The sequence below is a fragment of the Stegodyphus dumicola genome, chromosome 8 (assembly GCF_044657685.1).
Source record: "Stegodyphus dumicola isolate Sdum_Otavi_A_Nest chromosome 8, ASM4465768v1".
In the NCBI taxonomy this organism is placed as follows: domain Eukaryota; kingdom Metazoa; phylum Arthropoda; class Arachnida; order Araneae; family Eresidae; genus Stegodyphus; species Stegodyphus dumicola.
The window spans coordinates 162,975,309-162,990,955 of record NC_140775.1 but is presented as its reverse complement, the minus strand read 5'-3'; the positions used below and the strand labels follow the sequence as shown (position 1 = coordinate 162,990,955).

The 15,647-nt window shown below is 32.9% G+C and overlaps 1 protein-coding gene across 1 annotated transcript in view; it reads left to right on the top strand.

Annotated features, from left to right (window-relative positions):
• The window catches only part of LOC118202017 (ubiquitin-conjugating enzyme E2 Z-like), a 70,472-nt gene extending 56,191 nt beyond the window's left edge, over positions 1–14,281 (top strand). Inside the window, exons 4-7 of the mRNA XM_085822676.1 lie at positions 8,388–8,499; positions 12,506–12,630; positions 12,730–12,820; positions 14,043–14,281. Of these exons, the coding sequence (XP_085678802.1) occupies positions 8,388–8,499; positions 12,506–12,630; positions 12,730–12,820; positions 14,043–14,183 (469 nt within the window). The 3' untranslated portion in view covers positions 14,184–14,281. The remainder of the gene's footprint in view (positions 1–8,387; positions 8,500–12,505; positions 12,631–12,729; positions 12,821–14,042) is intronic.
• Positions 14,282–15,647: the final 1,366 nt, after the last annotated feature.

Sequence of the window (15,647 nt, the reverse complement as noted above, 5' to 3'; positions counted from 1 at the left end):
AATATACAACAATCTTTTTTCTTTTTCATCTGTACTGCATCAAAACAGGAGCTTTATTCAATTCTGGTTCCTTCCAGAGATCTGGAAGGAAAACTAGTTTAATGAAATGTTACAGAATGACATTGTAAATAACATATAGAATATACTTTTCTTAACATTCTTATTTCATTCATGACTATTTTAATTATCTCTCCCCGTGCTCTCTGACATGTGTTGTAAAAACACCAAACACGAATGTGTTTCTGTCTATGTGTTCAACACTTCCTCCTACAATCAAAACACTAACGTGTTAAAATTCAACATACGAGACCTCTTAACACACCCTAATTTCAACTCTAGACCCTGAGGTACTATTCTGAAAGTGGCTAACTCTAAAGTGTAGCGTCAGAGAGCCTAACTACATCATTCAACCTTTAACACATATTCACCATGATTTAATCTTTACAGTCACACGAATAACAAATTTTTTTAACATTACTTTCACTTTTACCATATCACGTTATTTCTAAACATTCAAAATAACAGTTCACATGTATACAAGAACATATCAAGATGCCGTTAATTTTACACATTTGAAAACATACATTAGTAGTACATTGTTAACTTCTATTCTTTTCAAAGCAAGTGCCAATTCTTTCTACATTGAAATAATACTACATTTCAAAAAGTCTTTCAGACTAAAACTTCTTTCTTGCTAGAATGTTTTAAATAAAATTTATACAATAACTTTTTACAATATTTAAGTCTTTACACAACGCTATTATACATCAACTTTAGTTTTACGCGCGAGTAATTGAAAAACATAAGAAAATCGGTCACAACTCATTTCTCGCCCTTTTGGCGATAAAGGTAGACCTCGCATGAGGTAAAACTTCTTGAAATCTGCCACTTGCAGTAAGAATGAAAGATTAACTTAAGTTTGTAAAGTAACATAAAATTTTACTTATCTTTGTAATATTCAGACATCCTTTTCTGGGCCCAGTCTTTAAAGGTGCTGCAGACCGTAGCTTGGTTGATCCTCCTTCTTGTACGGGCTCGCCCTTCAGTGCTTTCCTCTGGAAGCTTCCGTTTTTCACCACTACGGCCACCCTTGAACATCTTCCTTCTGTCTTCTGCTTGTGGTCTTGGCCGTTTGAAGGCAGCTGGTCTTGGTGGAACCGGGAAACTTCTGTCGTGATCCTGCTTGGACCTCGTTGTTGGCCGTTCAAATTTTTCTTGTACTTTTTCCTCCGCCGCTGATGGCCCTTCCGCAGTTCGGCGACTTTTGCTGCGGAGAGTTCTGTCGGATGAGTCAATCTTCCGTTTCACAGCCGGGTTATAGTTGCCGTCCTTTCTCCCGGTCTTTTCCACATACGTCGTCCTTCTCCCTTCTTCATTCTGGGGGTGTTCGTGAACTCTGTTTTTTGGACGGTGGAACGGCTTCTTTTTCTTTGTACCTTCAATTTTTCCGCGGGGCAATTTTCTTTTCACTTGCTTCTGTCTCTCATTGGCTTGCCCTTGTACTTGTCGTTTTCCCACCTCTGGAACTTGTACCTGCGGTGTCTGCCGTACCGGATCCTGCAAAAGATCTGAAAAGATTTGCATTTTATTACGGTCATAGAATGGTTTTATCTGGTCAATGTTTGCGGAACAGGTTTCACCATTTCTTGCCTTTAACACTACAACAGCGTGAGTTATTTTTTCTATAACATATGGTCCTTCAAAGCGTGGAAAAAATTTGGCAGTTTTATCTTCTGGTGCTGAAGAAAGTGAATGCTTAATTTTTAGTACTTCATCCCCTACTTTATAAGTTACTCCCCGTCGTTTCAAGTCATAATACAATTTTTGTTTTCTTTGTGCTACTTCCGTATTCTTTTTTGCTTCTTTTATTAGTTTTTCTATATCACCCATTTTAAATTCTGGGGCTCTTTGTTGCACATAAAATAGTTTATCTAACGGTGTTATAACCTTTCTGCCTAGAAATAACTCAGCAGGAGTTTTGCCCGTTGTATCATGTTTTGCGGTCCTAAGGGCGAAAGCAAATTCATTGACATAGTTATCCCAGCTTTTATGAAAATTTTTAACATAACTACGGATAATTTTCACTATATTTCTGTTGACCCGTTCCGCTATATTTGATTGCGGCCGATACGGGACCATTTTTAAATGACGTATGCCCAGTTTTTGGCACATGTCTTCAAATACATTACTTACAAATTGAGGACCATTATCCGATATAACTTTTAGGGGCGCCCCGTATTTTAAAATATATTTATTTAAAATAGAATCGGTAACTAATTTCGCGGAGGCTCGTTTTAAGGGAACAATTTCGGTCCATTTACTAAAATGATCAACTATAACAAGGAGATAGCGACTTTTGTTTAACTGACTTTTTGGGAAAGGGCCCAATAAATCGATGCCGATTATTTCATTTGGAAATTCGGATTTAATACTATTTAGAAACCCGGCCGGGCGGAAATTAATATAATTAACGGCTTGACATGTTGGGCAGGACTGGACATACGCCCTTGTTAACTTTTGCAGTTCAGGAAAGTAGACTGCCTCGCGTACGCGTTGAGTAGTTTTTCGAATACCAGCATGAGAAGCTAAAGGGCTGTCATGGAGCTCTTGCAGGATATTTAATCTAAGACTAGCTGGGATAACAGGTCGAAATTCGTTGTTGGAATTCGTAGTTTTTGTATAAAATAATAGACCATCTATTAGTTCGTAATGGGCCGCCCTATTTCTTATCGCCACAATATCTTGGTGGCTAAAATTTTCAGGATCCTTCAAATACTCATAAATACTTCCAAACTCAGGATCCTTACCCAGTTCGGTTATTACAGTTTCTCGGGAATTTATTGTACACGCTGTCAGCATTGCAACTTTTACGGTATTACCCTGTTCGTCTAATTTAATTCGTGACAGGGCATCTGCTATGATATTTTCCTTTCCGGGGGTATGCTTGATTACCAGATTATATTCTTGCAGCTTGAGTGCCCATCTTATTAACCTTGGGGATAAATTTTTTCCAGAGTACAATCTAGTTACCGCCGCATGATCAGAATATACTGTTATCGGCGCCTTTCCAAAATAGACTCGGAACTTTTGCACTGCTAACAGAACTGCAAGTGCCTCTCTCTCGGTCGCGGAATAGTTTCTTTGTGTTTGATTTAAAGTTCGGCTAAAAAATGCCACTGGCTGCTGATTTTGCGAAAGTACCGCTCCTACCGCATAATCCGAAGCATCCGCTGAAATTTCTAAATTTTCATCCTTTTCAGGAAATTTCAACACAGGGGCTTGCGTTAATGCTTGTTTTAATTTTTCGAAAGCACTATTGGCTTCGGCCGTCCACGAGAATCTTGCCTTTTTCCTTTTTAATTTTAACAATGGCTCAGCGATAGCCGCAAAATCTTTTATAAAGGACCTATAATATGAACAAAGTCCTAGAAAAGAAGAGAGCTTCTTTGCCGTGTTTGGAGTCGGATACTTTTGTACAGCGATTATTTTTGATTCATCTGTCTCAATCCCTTTTTGCGATATTTTGTAACCTAAATATTTTAATTCAGGGGCTGCAAATTTGCATTTTTCGACATTAACTTTTAGACCGGCCTCATTTAATAAAGAAAACACCTGTCTTAAATCCTGTACATGTTGGTCTAGATTATCACTAGTAATAATGATATCGTCTAAATAGATAAATGTGGACTTTCCGAGAACAGGTCTTAACACAATGTCCATGCATCGCTGAAATGTTGCTGGGGCGCCTGAAAGGCCAAACGGCATTCGCAAAAATGCGTAAGTGCCAGACTTGGTTATAAAAGCAGTCTTAGGCACGTCCTCAGGCCTGATCCCTATTTGAAAATAACCATTCGTTAAGTCTAAAGTTGTCATAAATTTGGTTGATTTTATGTTCCTTAAAATTTCTTCTATAATCGGTAACGGATATACCGGATATTTCGTTATGGAATTTAATTTACGGTAATCAATAGCGAATCTCCACCTTTTTGGATGCTCCAAAGGATAATCATTATTTTTCTTACATAAAACCACCGGACTAGCATAACTACTTGAGATAGGCGTTACGATCTTTTTACGTAGCATATCGGTAATATGCCATTCTATAATTTTTTCCTTATTCTTATCATACCGGTATGGTTTTTGACGAACCGGCAATGCATCTCCGGTGTCAATACTATGGTTAGTAACCTGAGTAAATCCTGGAATATCACTAAATAAGGAAGCAAATTCACTTACCACTTGTCGGATTCTATCTTGCTCGTCATTAGGCAGGTGGTCGAGATTTAACCTTGGCGGTTCAACCTTTTCTACACGCACTGGTTTCATCGTCAGCTTAAGAGACGCTTCATTAAAATCCAGTGTAGCTTGTGCGTCTGAAAGAAAGTCTATTCCTAGTATTAAGTGTGCTTGCAAATTCTTTACTATAAAAAACATCACCTTTACTTGTTCGTCCTTGATACGGATGTACAAAGGTACTTTACCTATGCACTTACATTGTTCTCCTTGCGCCGCTAATACTGTTGTATTATCCGCATTATATATGCGGTATTTGCGAAAATACTTTCTAAAAAAGACTTCTGCCACACAGGAACACTGCGCGCCGGTATCCAGGAGTGCGGTGGCCGGGATATTATTTACCAAGTCTTCAATCTTCGGAAGAGTTAAATTTTTCACCATTACTGTATTTAACTTGTAGGAAGAGGGGTTTTCGTGGCCTTCGGATTTCCGCACCCTCTCGTCAGCAGAAATCCGTTTTAGTTTAAATTATTTTTCCTTTCCGTGCTTTCCTTCTTTCTCCACTGGCCTTGAGACTTTTTTCCTGGGTTGCTATTGAACTGTCGACGTTCGCCGGCTGTTTTTGAATGCTCGGGTTTCCTTGCCCACTGATTCGCTTTTTCTCCGTAGCCATGTGCTTGGGTTTGCTGTAGTCTTGGCGTACCAAATTGGTTTCGCTGTTGATATTGGCGTCTTCTTTCGACGTCCGCCGTTCTTCTACTTTCAAACTGGATTGCTAGCTCAAATAATTTTTCCAGTGTAGTCGGATTTCTCAATTCAATAAAGTCTTGCACTTGGGGTAGTAACCTCGGCAAAATCACTTGAATTATTTCAGGATCCGGACGGTTTCCATACAATAGCTTGAAAACGTGAATTTTTCTTAAAATAAAGCTCGAGATGTTTTCCATTCTTTGTTGATATATACTGAAAAGTTCTGTTTCTAATTTCGCACGATCCCTTACAACAGGGAAGGCTTTTAGTAGGGCAGTCTTGAAATTCTCGTAAGTATAGGTGGGACTTCCTGCTTGACCCAAGAGACTTCTGCCGATACATTTGAACCAGTTAAGCGCTTGGCCCCTCAAAGCGCTGGTAGCTAAGGTAACTTTTTGAAACTCGTGCACGGGGTAGAGCATGAAGTGGTCATCCAATTTTTCCAAAAAACTGGTTACCTGTGAGTTTCCATTAAACGTTGCTTCTGGTTTCATCGAAGCGCGCATGGTCTGGACAATATACCCAAATCCTTCCAGGGCGGCAGCTGGCATTTCTGGATTCTGAGCTGTTTCTGCAGGCAGCACAGGTTCTTCTTGAAACTCGGCCATGGTTATTCTTCGTCGGGCGCCACTATCAGGTTCAATGTTTCTTCTAACCTTCTTCGGAAACATACAATGACCTGACTAGAACAGAGAGCTTACTAAAGCTATGTTCACTAATTGTAGTAAGTAGACAGGATACAGACGAAGGGTATACAAAACCCTTTATTTTTTTCTTTATATACAATGACTTCCGTACTTCGGAATACAATGACCCTCCACTCGGGGTCTAACTTAAAAGATATCAAAATAAAACTAAACTCTAATTTAACTTTAGAATAAGATTGGCCTTATAATAACAGAAAGCGTATGTAGCACAGAGACTGTGAACACTACAATACGTTTAATTTATCAAGAGGATTAAAACCTCTGGCCTGGAAGGCAAAGTAGCAACTGCGTAACTTCTAAGGTAAGCGGCCTGCTTCGAACTCACGGCTTCCTCTCTTCTGCTTGGCAAAAAGGCCACACTTAAATACTTGGCGTTCGCCAGACAACTTTGCATAAACTCCTTCACGCTTATAATTCTGGCCGGAAGTAGAAAATAAGAAGTGATAGTAAAGATTTAAAATAAAATAAACGTTAGTAAAACTTAAGATCCTTACAGGTTTACTAAGTGGCCATTATAAGTGTCCTGTATGTAGGAAGGATATGCGTCTAGTCGAACGTTAAAAACCGTTTAGATGGATTTGAATGGGTTTGTAGGACAAAAGGTTCAGATGGTCACTATGTAAAGCGTTCGATCAGAGAGAGTACCTGGTTTGAAAAAAGTCATTTGAGTATAATTGATATTTTGATTTTTACGTGGCTCTGGGTGTACGAAGCGAACTCGAAAATCATGGTAAGTTAATATTTGCTTTTGGTAGTGCTTAAATGTGTAACATGGTTTTCCTTTTTTATGTTATTTTATTGTTTGGTTTAAAATGCATGTTATTGAGATTATGTATTTTTTGTTTGCCCATATTGTAGAATTTGGTGCTCCTTTGACTTTTTAAGTGAAAACATATCAAAGTGTACATGGACAAAGTAAAGCACAATGCAAGTTTATGCAATTTTGCGATTTTTTTTTTTTTTAAGTGAAAATAGGTCGACGTGTACATGGATAAAGTCAAAGGAGTGCACGATGCCATTTTTGTGCAATTCGGGGGGGGTTAAGTGAAAATAAATTGATGTGTACATGGATACCGAGTTTGTGCAATTGTTTGTCTTGTTATTTTGGCTTTGTGTAGCGACAAGTTTTGGCAAAAATCGCCGCAAGCCAAAATAACGAGTCAAAGAATTACACAAAATCGGTATCCATGTACCTCCAAAAATTGCCAAGGGGTACCCTAAACTATACTTTTACCGTTTCCATTTTACTAATGGAGACTACATCTACTACATCTGAGTCAGTTGCACATTCACCTTCTCCAATTATTTGTGGATGATTTGAGGCCACGGTAGTAGTATATACAGATAAGATTAGACGAGATTCAAGTTACAGCGAAGTAGAAATGAAGATATATTATTAAATGTTGTAATGTTAATATTATTTTGTATTCTTATTAGAATGTAGATTTCTTTTAAAGAAATAATATGATAGTTACCTATAGTTTATTCATGACTATTTTTTATTTGTTATGGATTTTAACTGCATTCACTTTAAATTAAATTGCTTGCATAATTTACCCCTCTAGATTTTTGGATGATTAGGCAGTAAAAAAAGGGGAGGAAATATTGTCCCAAACAGTGAGTTCTATAAAGAGTTATATGATTGTGCCAGTATTTAATGTTATATATATTGATTTTATATACCAGTATCAATAACTTTTATTAAATCAGATGCTTTCAAATGTCCTTTGAAAGTAGTTACAATAGTTATTAAATATATTACGTAAAAAGTAAAAAAAAATATATAAAAAGGAGTCAATAACAAAGACTATTGTAAAGTTTGTATTTATGCGTTAGTTACCAGATGCTTGGTGTTTTATGTCCTGTTTTGAAAAAAATCCAGAGTTTTTAATTGAATACCTAATATTATTAGTTTATTAATACAGGATAATATGATAAAATTTGAGTAATATTTTTACTAGGATAAAATTGAGTACTTTTTAGGATCATTATGATGGATAATTTCATTAATACACCTTCACACTAGCCATATTTTCACAAGAGACCTGAGTGGAAATCAGCCAGTTCACACTTGTTTGAAATGTGCTTCCAAAATGATTTCTGTTTGAGTATTTATTTGTTAAAGTTAAATTTTAAAATTTATTCAGGAATTCATCATTGCCTAGTTTAATAACTAATAATCACTTTGTAGGCAGTAAGCCAGTTCTTGAATTATTTGACCGCTACTTAATAGATCTATTGCAGAACATATTCTTTTCATATTTGCTGCATTAAATTTACTTTTCAATATTTTGAGTATTTTGTTCATGCAGACCCATATAATGTCCACATCATAATCTTTCATTACATTGAGGTTTATTTTTCATAAAGTATCCTGGATTTTCTTTTCTCATATAAACCTGTCCATCTGTCCAACGAAGCTTATATGAAATTGGAAGAGAAAAACACCTATGGAATATTTTTAATTAAGTTAAAAATAAATTGTTGTAGATTTTAATAAAAATTTGTCAATTTTAAGGGCATTCAGGCAAAAGTCTTTCTTCAGAACCATAAAATTTTTTGTCAAAGCATTCATTTGATATAGCATCATTTGTTTATGCGAAGAGTGGTCTATCTAAATAAAGCCAACTGCTTTTCCAGAGGTAATAATTTAGAAAAATTAATATAATTTGTAATTCTTGTTTTTCTTTCTAGCACATGGTCAGGACCTTCATGGAGCCCAGCCCAGAGTTTATCAAGTGTTCTCTTGTCTATACAGTCACTTATGAATGAGAAGCCCTACTTTAATGAGCCAGGATTTGATAAGGTTTGTACTGAAAAAACTGTGCATGAAATGAATCATCAGTGCATAGCAATATGTATGGCACTTAATTTTCAAAATCCTTTAAAACTCTTATTTTATTTCATTTTATTAAAGTTTCTGTTACTGTTGCTATCAAATCAGTCATATCATGTTTTAATTCAGCACTTAGTAACCACTAACCCTTTGATGCACAAAAAAAAATTCAGATCAGTTTTTTTTTTAAAATAAGTCTATGCGGATAAGTTGATTCATTTTTCAATATTTAGCAATGCCATATATGTGGATAGATTTAATATGGACATTATATATATATAGATATTATACCATATAAATTCCATAGATATATAAATGCTTTTGCAGATACTTGATGTCCATTGGATTCTGATTTGTGTTTTAGGAGGTAATTGTAATATTTTTCCTCCATTTAAATATGGAGACTTGTGCCTCTTCACTACAGCTGACCCTATTTAGTAAGTGGACTTAATTTTCCATGTATGTGCAGAAGCAATTCAGGATGCTTTTATCTATTGGCAAGTAATTGTTATCCATGTCTGTTTTCTTTTTCCAGATGAACTTACGCAACAAGTTTTAATTTTCTTTGTACATGAAATGGAAAACCGTAATTGTTCATTCAGATGTGGTTTACACATTTTCATTTTCATTTTTACACATTCATTCCATTTTCTCATAGGTCCTTAATTAAAATTATGTTGAAATTGCAAAATGGAAAATTATAATGTTGGAATAGGTTTTTTGTTACTACATAATAATTTAACCTGTTCCTGAAATCAGAATTCTTTTTACACAACAGAAGCTGATATTATAGTATTAAGATTGTCTAAGAGAGCATCATGCTATGGTTTGGCTGTGAAAGTTGTCATAGTCATAAGGCATTAAAGTTATTTATTAGCTTTGTTCACAGCAGTGGAACAGGATCCAAAATGTTGCAAATCAGGGAAGGTAAATTTGCATGTGCATAATTGTACTGATTTGCAGGAGACCAATAAACATTGTCTCAAATACTTCCATGGCAAAAAGGTTGAAAAAATGAGACACTTATATTAGTGCAACCACCATAGGTGAAATAACCAAAATTTCAGAATACACCTACTCTGGCAGCTATGAACATAACACTTCATCAAATTTAACAAGCACTTTAGCATCAAATTTAACAAGTCATTTTTAGTTCATTCTTTTTTCTTCCAAGTCCAAATAGTTTTTAGACCCAAAATGTGATTTTTTTTTTTTAGTTAAAAATATTGCAGCATCTGCCTGCAATGTGAAAAATTGTTGCAAATTTCTTTTACCACCATTTCCATATCTGCACCCTTAATAATCCCCCCCCAAAAAAAAAATAACAGGGTTTGTATGGTCCTTAAAAGTCCTTAAATTTTTTTAAATCGATTTTTAGTCCTTAATTTTGGCCAAAATCAGTAAAAGGTCCTTAATTTTATTCATCTGAAATTTCTCTCTGTTTTTACGACTGCCATTTTGAATGTGAATTAGCATTTTGGAGGAATATTTTTGTCAATTCACTGACATATATGGTTATCTTTTGAATGGGTTCATGGGTTATAATTTGTTTCTATTTCTAATATGGGATACTCGAGTTTCTAAGCAAGAAGTGAAACATAAGCATTTTGAAATTCATTTTTTCTAATAAAGAGCTCTTAAACAACTTTTCGCTTTTGGGGTTGTGAATTCTTTTATTAAATGGTTCTAAATTTGACAACTTGTAAACATTTTGGCGATTTTAAGACCAGTTTCTATAGAAATTTTTTAATTCCAAGATCTGAGAATTTTTCGGCAATTTTTTTTAAAACATCAACATTGATGAATTTCATTAAAATAATTGTAAAATGTTAGAATTATCTTTAAAAAATAACATTAAAATAAAACATTTTTATTTTTCGCTGACATATTATAAAGTTTCATTTTGGCAACTTATTATACAATATTTTAAATCTGAAAAATAAACAAGGTATATAGCTATAAAGCATAATTTACAAAACAGCTCTTAGTAAAAGCAAAATTATCTATGTAATTAATTAAAATGTCTTCTTTTTAATTTTTTCATAGTAAGCATTTTTTTCTATGTAATTGTCACAGATTACATCATCCAACACACCCATCAAGTAACCATCAAGTAATACTTATTCTTTGCATCTACTGAGACTTATAAGTTATCACCTCTGGCGCTTTAATGGTTTATTGGAACCTTAAAGTATATTAACTGGGTTACAACCCCTGGAACTCTACACAAAGCTATGACATTAACAGCATTAAGCAGAGCTTGACTAACTTTCAACACTTGCCAACCATGCCTACATCAGGCCTTTCAGGTTTGTTCCAATCAGCAGGTCTCTCTATAGACAAGCAGCAGAGGGACAGCATTCAGTCTTTTGTTATGAATCATGCTGATTATGATCTCACTTCTCATTTTAACCTATGCCATTTGACATAAAATCTCCCTACTATTTGCTAAACCTCTAGACTGACCAAGTATGTGACAAAATAAGACATTAAAAAAAAAAAAAAAAAAAAAGCATAAAGCTAACTATTAGTAAAAACGTAAATGTCTTTTATCTTCTTTTAAATATGTCCAACTGTTATAAGTGTAAAATATTTAATGCTACTTGATAAACTGCATGAAGTTTATTTTATTCTCAAACTTATTAATAATTATGTTAGTTAATTCATGTTTAGTAATAATGCATACTACTTAAGGATCTATTTTATTTTTAGGGTGGTATTACAAAAGTGAAATTCAGGCATAGAATAATATTTTTAATTGAATTTATTCAGTTCCCATTTTCTTATAGGTCCTTAATTTTTTTTCATTAATGGTCCTTAAAAGTACTTAATTTCATTGATACCTGTAAGTGGATGTTCTGCGATGGAAGTGATGGGTCTCCCAATAAGGAAATGCCCTGGGGTTAGGGTTAGAGTTTTAAACATGTGTCATATGAAGCAATTTCATGCAGCCTTCGAATGCTTTTCAATTCTATATTTGTTGCAAATATTTCGAGATTTTCAATATTTATAAGTCCGTTTTTCACTACTGTTAGTTGCTAACATAAATAACTCTCCTAAAAATTTATAAATTGAGCCAATTAATTTAGAGTGTGTTATAAATCTTATTTAAAGATATGAAGATACAGAATAGATTGGTTTTTATTCGTACTTGTCAAAAAATATGTACAATTTTTGCATTAAGAATTTTTTGTTTGGGAATATATTTATTTGCGAGGGCTTTGTTTGTGATTTATTTAAGAGCACCTTTTCATCAAAGTTAAAAACTGATAAGAAAAGAACTCATTTGACCACTGAGCATCTAAAATCTGAGGTGAAGAAAATTTTGGGTAACTTTTCTCCAGTGCATGGACATTAAACAAACAAATTTTCTGTTCATTTTGTACAAAATTTATAATTATTTATATATAATCATATATATTTTAATTTGTGCATCAAAGAAAAATTTAATAAATAGAGAAAATTATAAATTTGTATTATTTATTGTCATGTTTTCTCTGAAAATGTACAATTTTGTTCATAATTTGCTTATTTTTAATTTAAAATAAGTTGTTTAATGATCAATTAAACAAGTTGGAATGATTTGGGAAAAAAATGTCAGTCTGAAAATGTAATATGTTGACATATTACAAATAAATATAAATCTGATCTTTTTTTCTCTTTATTAATATTGTTTTTGTATGTTTCAATTTAATATTTAGAAATGGAAATTTAAAATTTAACAAAATTTTTATTGGTGTTTTGTTAATAAAAGGTTTTCATTTTGCTTAAAAAACTAATTTTGCTTGCTAGCAGTTTTCAGATCATGTATTCGACTCACATGCAGTTTGAGACCGTTGGTGTATTGGTTACTGGGCTGATACTCGGTATCTTATTTTAAGTCTATAACATGAAGTGTGTTTATTTATATAAAATGCAATGTATTATGTTGAACAATATTTTTGTGTGATTCTCTAAACTTCAGTGTTTATCTTAGGAAAGAAATCCTGGTGACAGTGCTCGTTATAACCAAATAATAAAGCACGAGACATTGCGAGTGGCTGTCTGTGATATGCTCGAGGGGAATACTGGAGATTCCCGAAATTGTCCTCAGCCACTGCGGTAAGGAAATAACATTTTTAACTATGGCATATTTTATTTGTATTTTGTTTGAATTTATATTTTATTTGTTGTGATTATTTTTACTGTTATTATGTTTAGAGATGTCATGGAGAAATCCTTTCCTGAGTTTTATGATTATTATGAGTCTTGTGCCAAGGCTAACCTACATTTGACTAAACAGCACATGCTAGTGAGTGGTTTTTCTCTTATGTTTTCAACATATTTTAGTAATTATATTATACATAGATTACCAGCCAATTATTTTTTCACCGCACTCTTTTGTACGAAAAAAAGATTGAGTTAAGGTTTATGGAAAAGTCAGCTTAATAAATACTTATTACCTTTAAATAAATGAAGTAATTTTTTAATATTTGAGAATGAGAGATATGTGTGTTTTTTATTTTAACTGTAATTTAACCTCTTTATAAACTTCTGATAGTAAAACCAGTTGTCCATTTTTAAATAAATTTAAAATAATTGGCTAAATATTTTAACCAACAGAATTAAGAAATGTAAATATAGAAGGTTATGAAAATTTTCATTAATCATTTGAAAATAGTTTGAATTTAAAAAAAAATTATATTCACGTTAAATATTTAACACATAAGTATGTAAAAACCATGTATTCTATAAGTAATGGTTTAAAAAATTATATTTTTATGTTACAATACTGCAATAAAGGTATAGATACTTTTATATATCCTAATTAAGCATTTTTTTCCATCATGTTCATTTATTACGGTAAGGATTTGGTATTTAGAAAATGTATGGAAAAATCAACTATTATTTTATCTTGAAATCTTTTAATAGTGCTTGTAATTATAAATGTGCATGATTTTATAAAAAACATTTCTTAATGAATGTTGCTTATTCATAAATTCTCATTGTCTGATTTTCAAACAATCAAAAATCTTTGATCAAACTCGTTAAACCAGATTGGGTTGGATGAATTAGAGCAGATGCACTAAATTTATATGCTTAAGGAGCAGGATGCATTCTTGCAGGACAGGAAACTGACTCATATTCACATTAAAATGGAAAAAAGCTCCCATGGGTTTGCCAAAATTCAAAACCATATCAAACTATTAGTCAGCAGTGACTTTTTATGCAAGTTAAAAAAATCTAAATAAGAATTAATAAATGCTTTTACATGAAATCTGTTTTAGCCATAAAAAGTTTAATATTTTCTGTTTAATTTAAATGAAAAAAAATCAAAATTTGATGTATCTGGAACTGAGTATGAAAAAGATACAGCATAAAACTATACATTAAATGTTTATAAATAAATAAAAATGGATAAAGAATATATGCTTTGAAATTTCATATTTTGCTTGATGTATATACATAATTTTCTCTTGTATTATATCCCTTTTAATATTTTTCAAGTAATTTCAGATTTGTTTCTTCCAAAGGATCCATTTGGAGAGAAACGGGGTTTCTTTGATTATGCCTCCATTCTGCAGAGATTGCAAAATATCAAGGCCAAACTGGAAGCAAAACGGCCATTTCCTACAGAGCCTGAATCTCAGTCGGATAGTTCAGATTCTTCTTGAAATCATATTCTGCACAAATGTTTAGTTCTATTTTGTGTTATGTCTGTTGTAATTTGTACAGTATATTATTCAAGTAAATAAATGAACTACTGTTTTTATGAGAGTTATCAAAATATAGTTCCATATAACTTTTTGTATTTTAATTTTTATAACATGAATTTTTCAGATGTGAGTATGACCATAGTCGAAATCATATTGAGTATTCAAAAATTAGAATAAGTTTGCAGTACACTTGAATATATATTCATTTACTAAATATAGCTCTGTAACTTGAAAAAGAGGAATTCGAACAAAATTTCATGTTAATATTAGTTGTCTAATAAATTTTGAGTATTCTTCAACTATTTGCGAATGTGTGGGTGACCATTCATATTTTTACATTAAACAGAACGTCTTCCTTATCTACAAAGGATTAATGTATAATACCAAATATATATATACATTCATTGGCATGTAATATAAAATTAAGCTTAGATTTCCAACCCCCCCCCACATCGATAAACAATAGGTTTCAAAGTATGCTTTACATGTTGCTGCATGTAAACTGGAACCTGCTGTTAGAAAGATAATTCCTACAATTTTAAAATGAATTGTATTATAAAATAGTCATAAAGTTATGATATTTTTAGATTCTAATGATTCTGAAGCTGTGCATTTAAATGGTGTTTCTTGGAAAAGCAGTGGATTTTCTTCAGATCTAATTTTTCCTGCTGGTAAGAATTTAAAACACTGTTAAGAATCTAACATTTTTTTTTTTAAACTGACAATATGCCAAGTTTACATTTTCCAGAATAGTGGTAACAGAAAAACCTTGATTATACAAAGTAATTGGAATCATTACCATATGGGATACTCAAAAAATTGCGTTAATAGGAATTAAATTTAGAATCATACTAATTTTTCCCTTGACAAGGTTTTTTGAAATTTTATTTTTAATGTTAAAAGTATGTGCACAAGTGCCACTAGTAACACAGTGTTGCTAAATTACCTGAAAAACCAGGAAAAGCCGTGAACTTATTTTAGCCAGAATCTGGAAAAGTCAAAGAATTTCATATGGATAAGATATTGTTATGCCATCCATTACCCGCCGTAAGAGGGCGCTGTTTAATCTTGCTAGTTTTTCTGTATCAAAGTATATGTATAGTGAGTAGGAATAAATGTCTTGTCCTTAATAGCGGCGTTGATTTTTTAATGAGTGTGGAGTCAATTTCCGCTCCTCTTCACAAAAGAGGTGAACATTTTTTTTTGGTGTCAGGAAGTGGAGTTAGGAGATAATGTGGTGGTAATAATGTGCATCATCAAATTTTGTGTGAAAAAATAGTGTGGTGATATTGGAATATGTGTTGTGCGAAAACCAAAAGTGAAGGTGAGGTGATGGTTCCATTGTGTAGATTATGGTGAGTGGTTATTTCGGTTTGTTGAAATGATGTTTAGTGTTAAATTCTGTATATTAGTGTTGTGTAT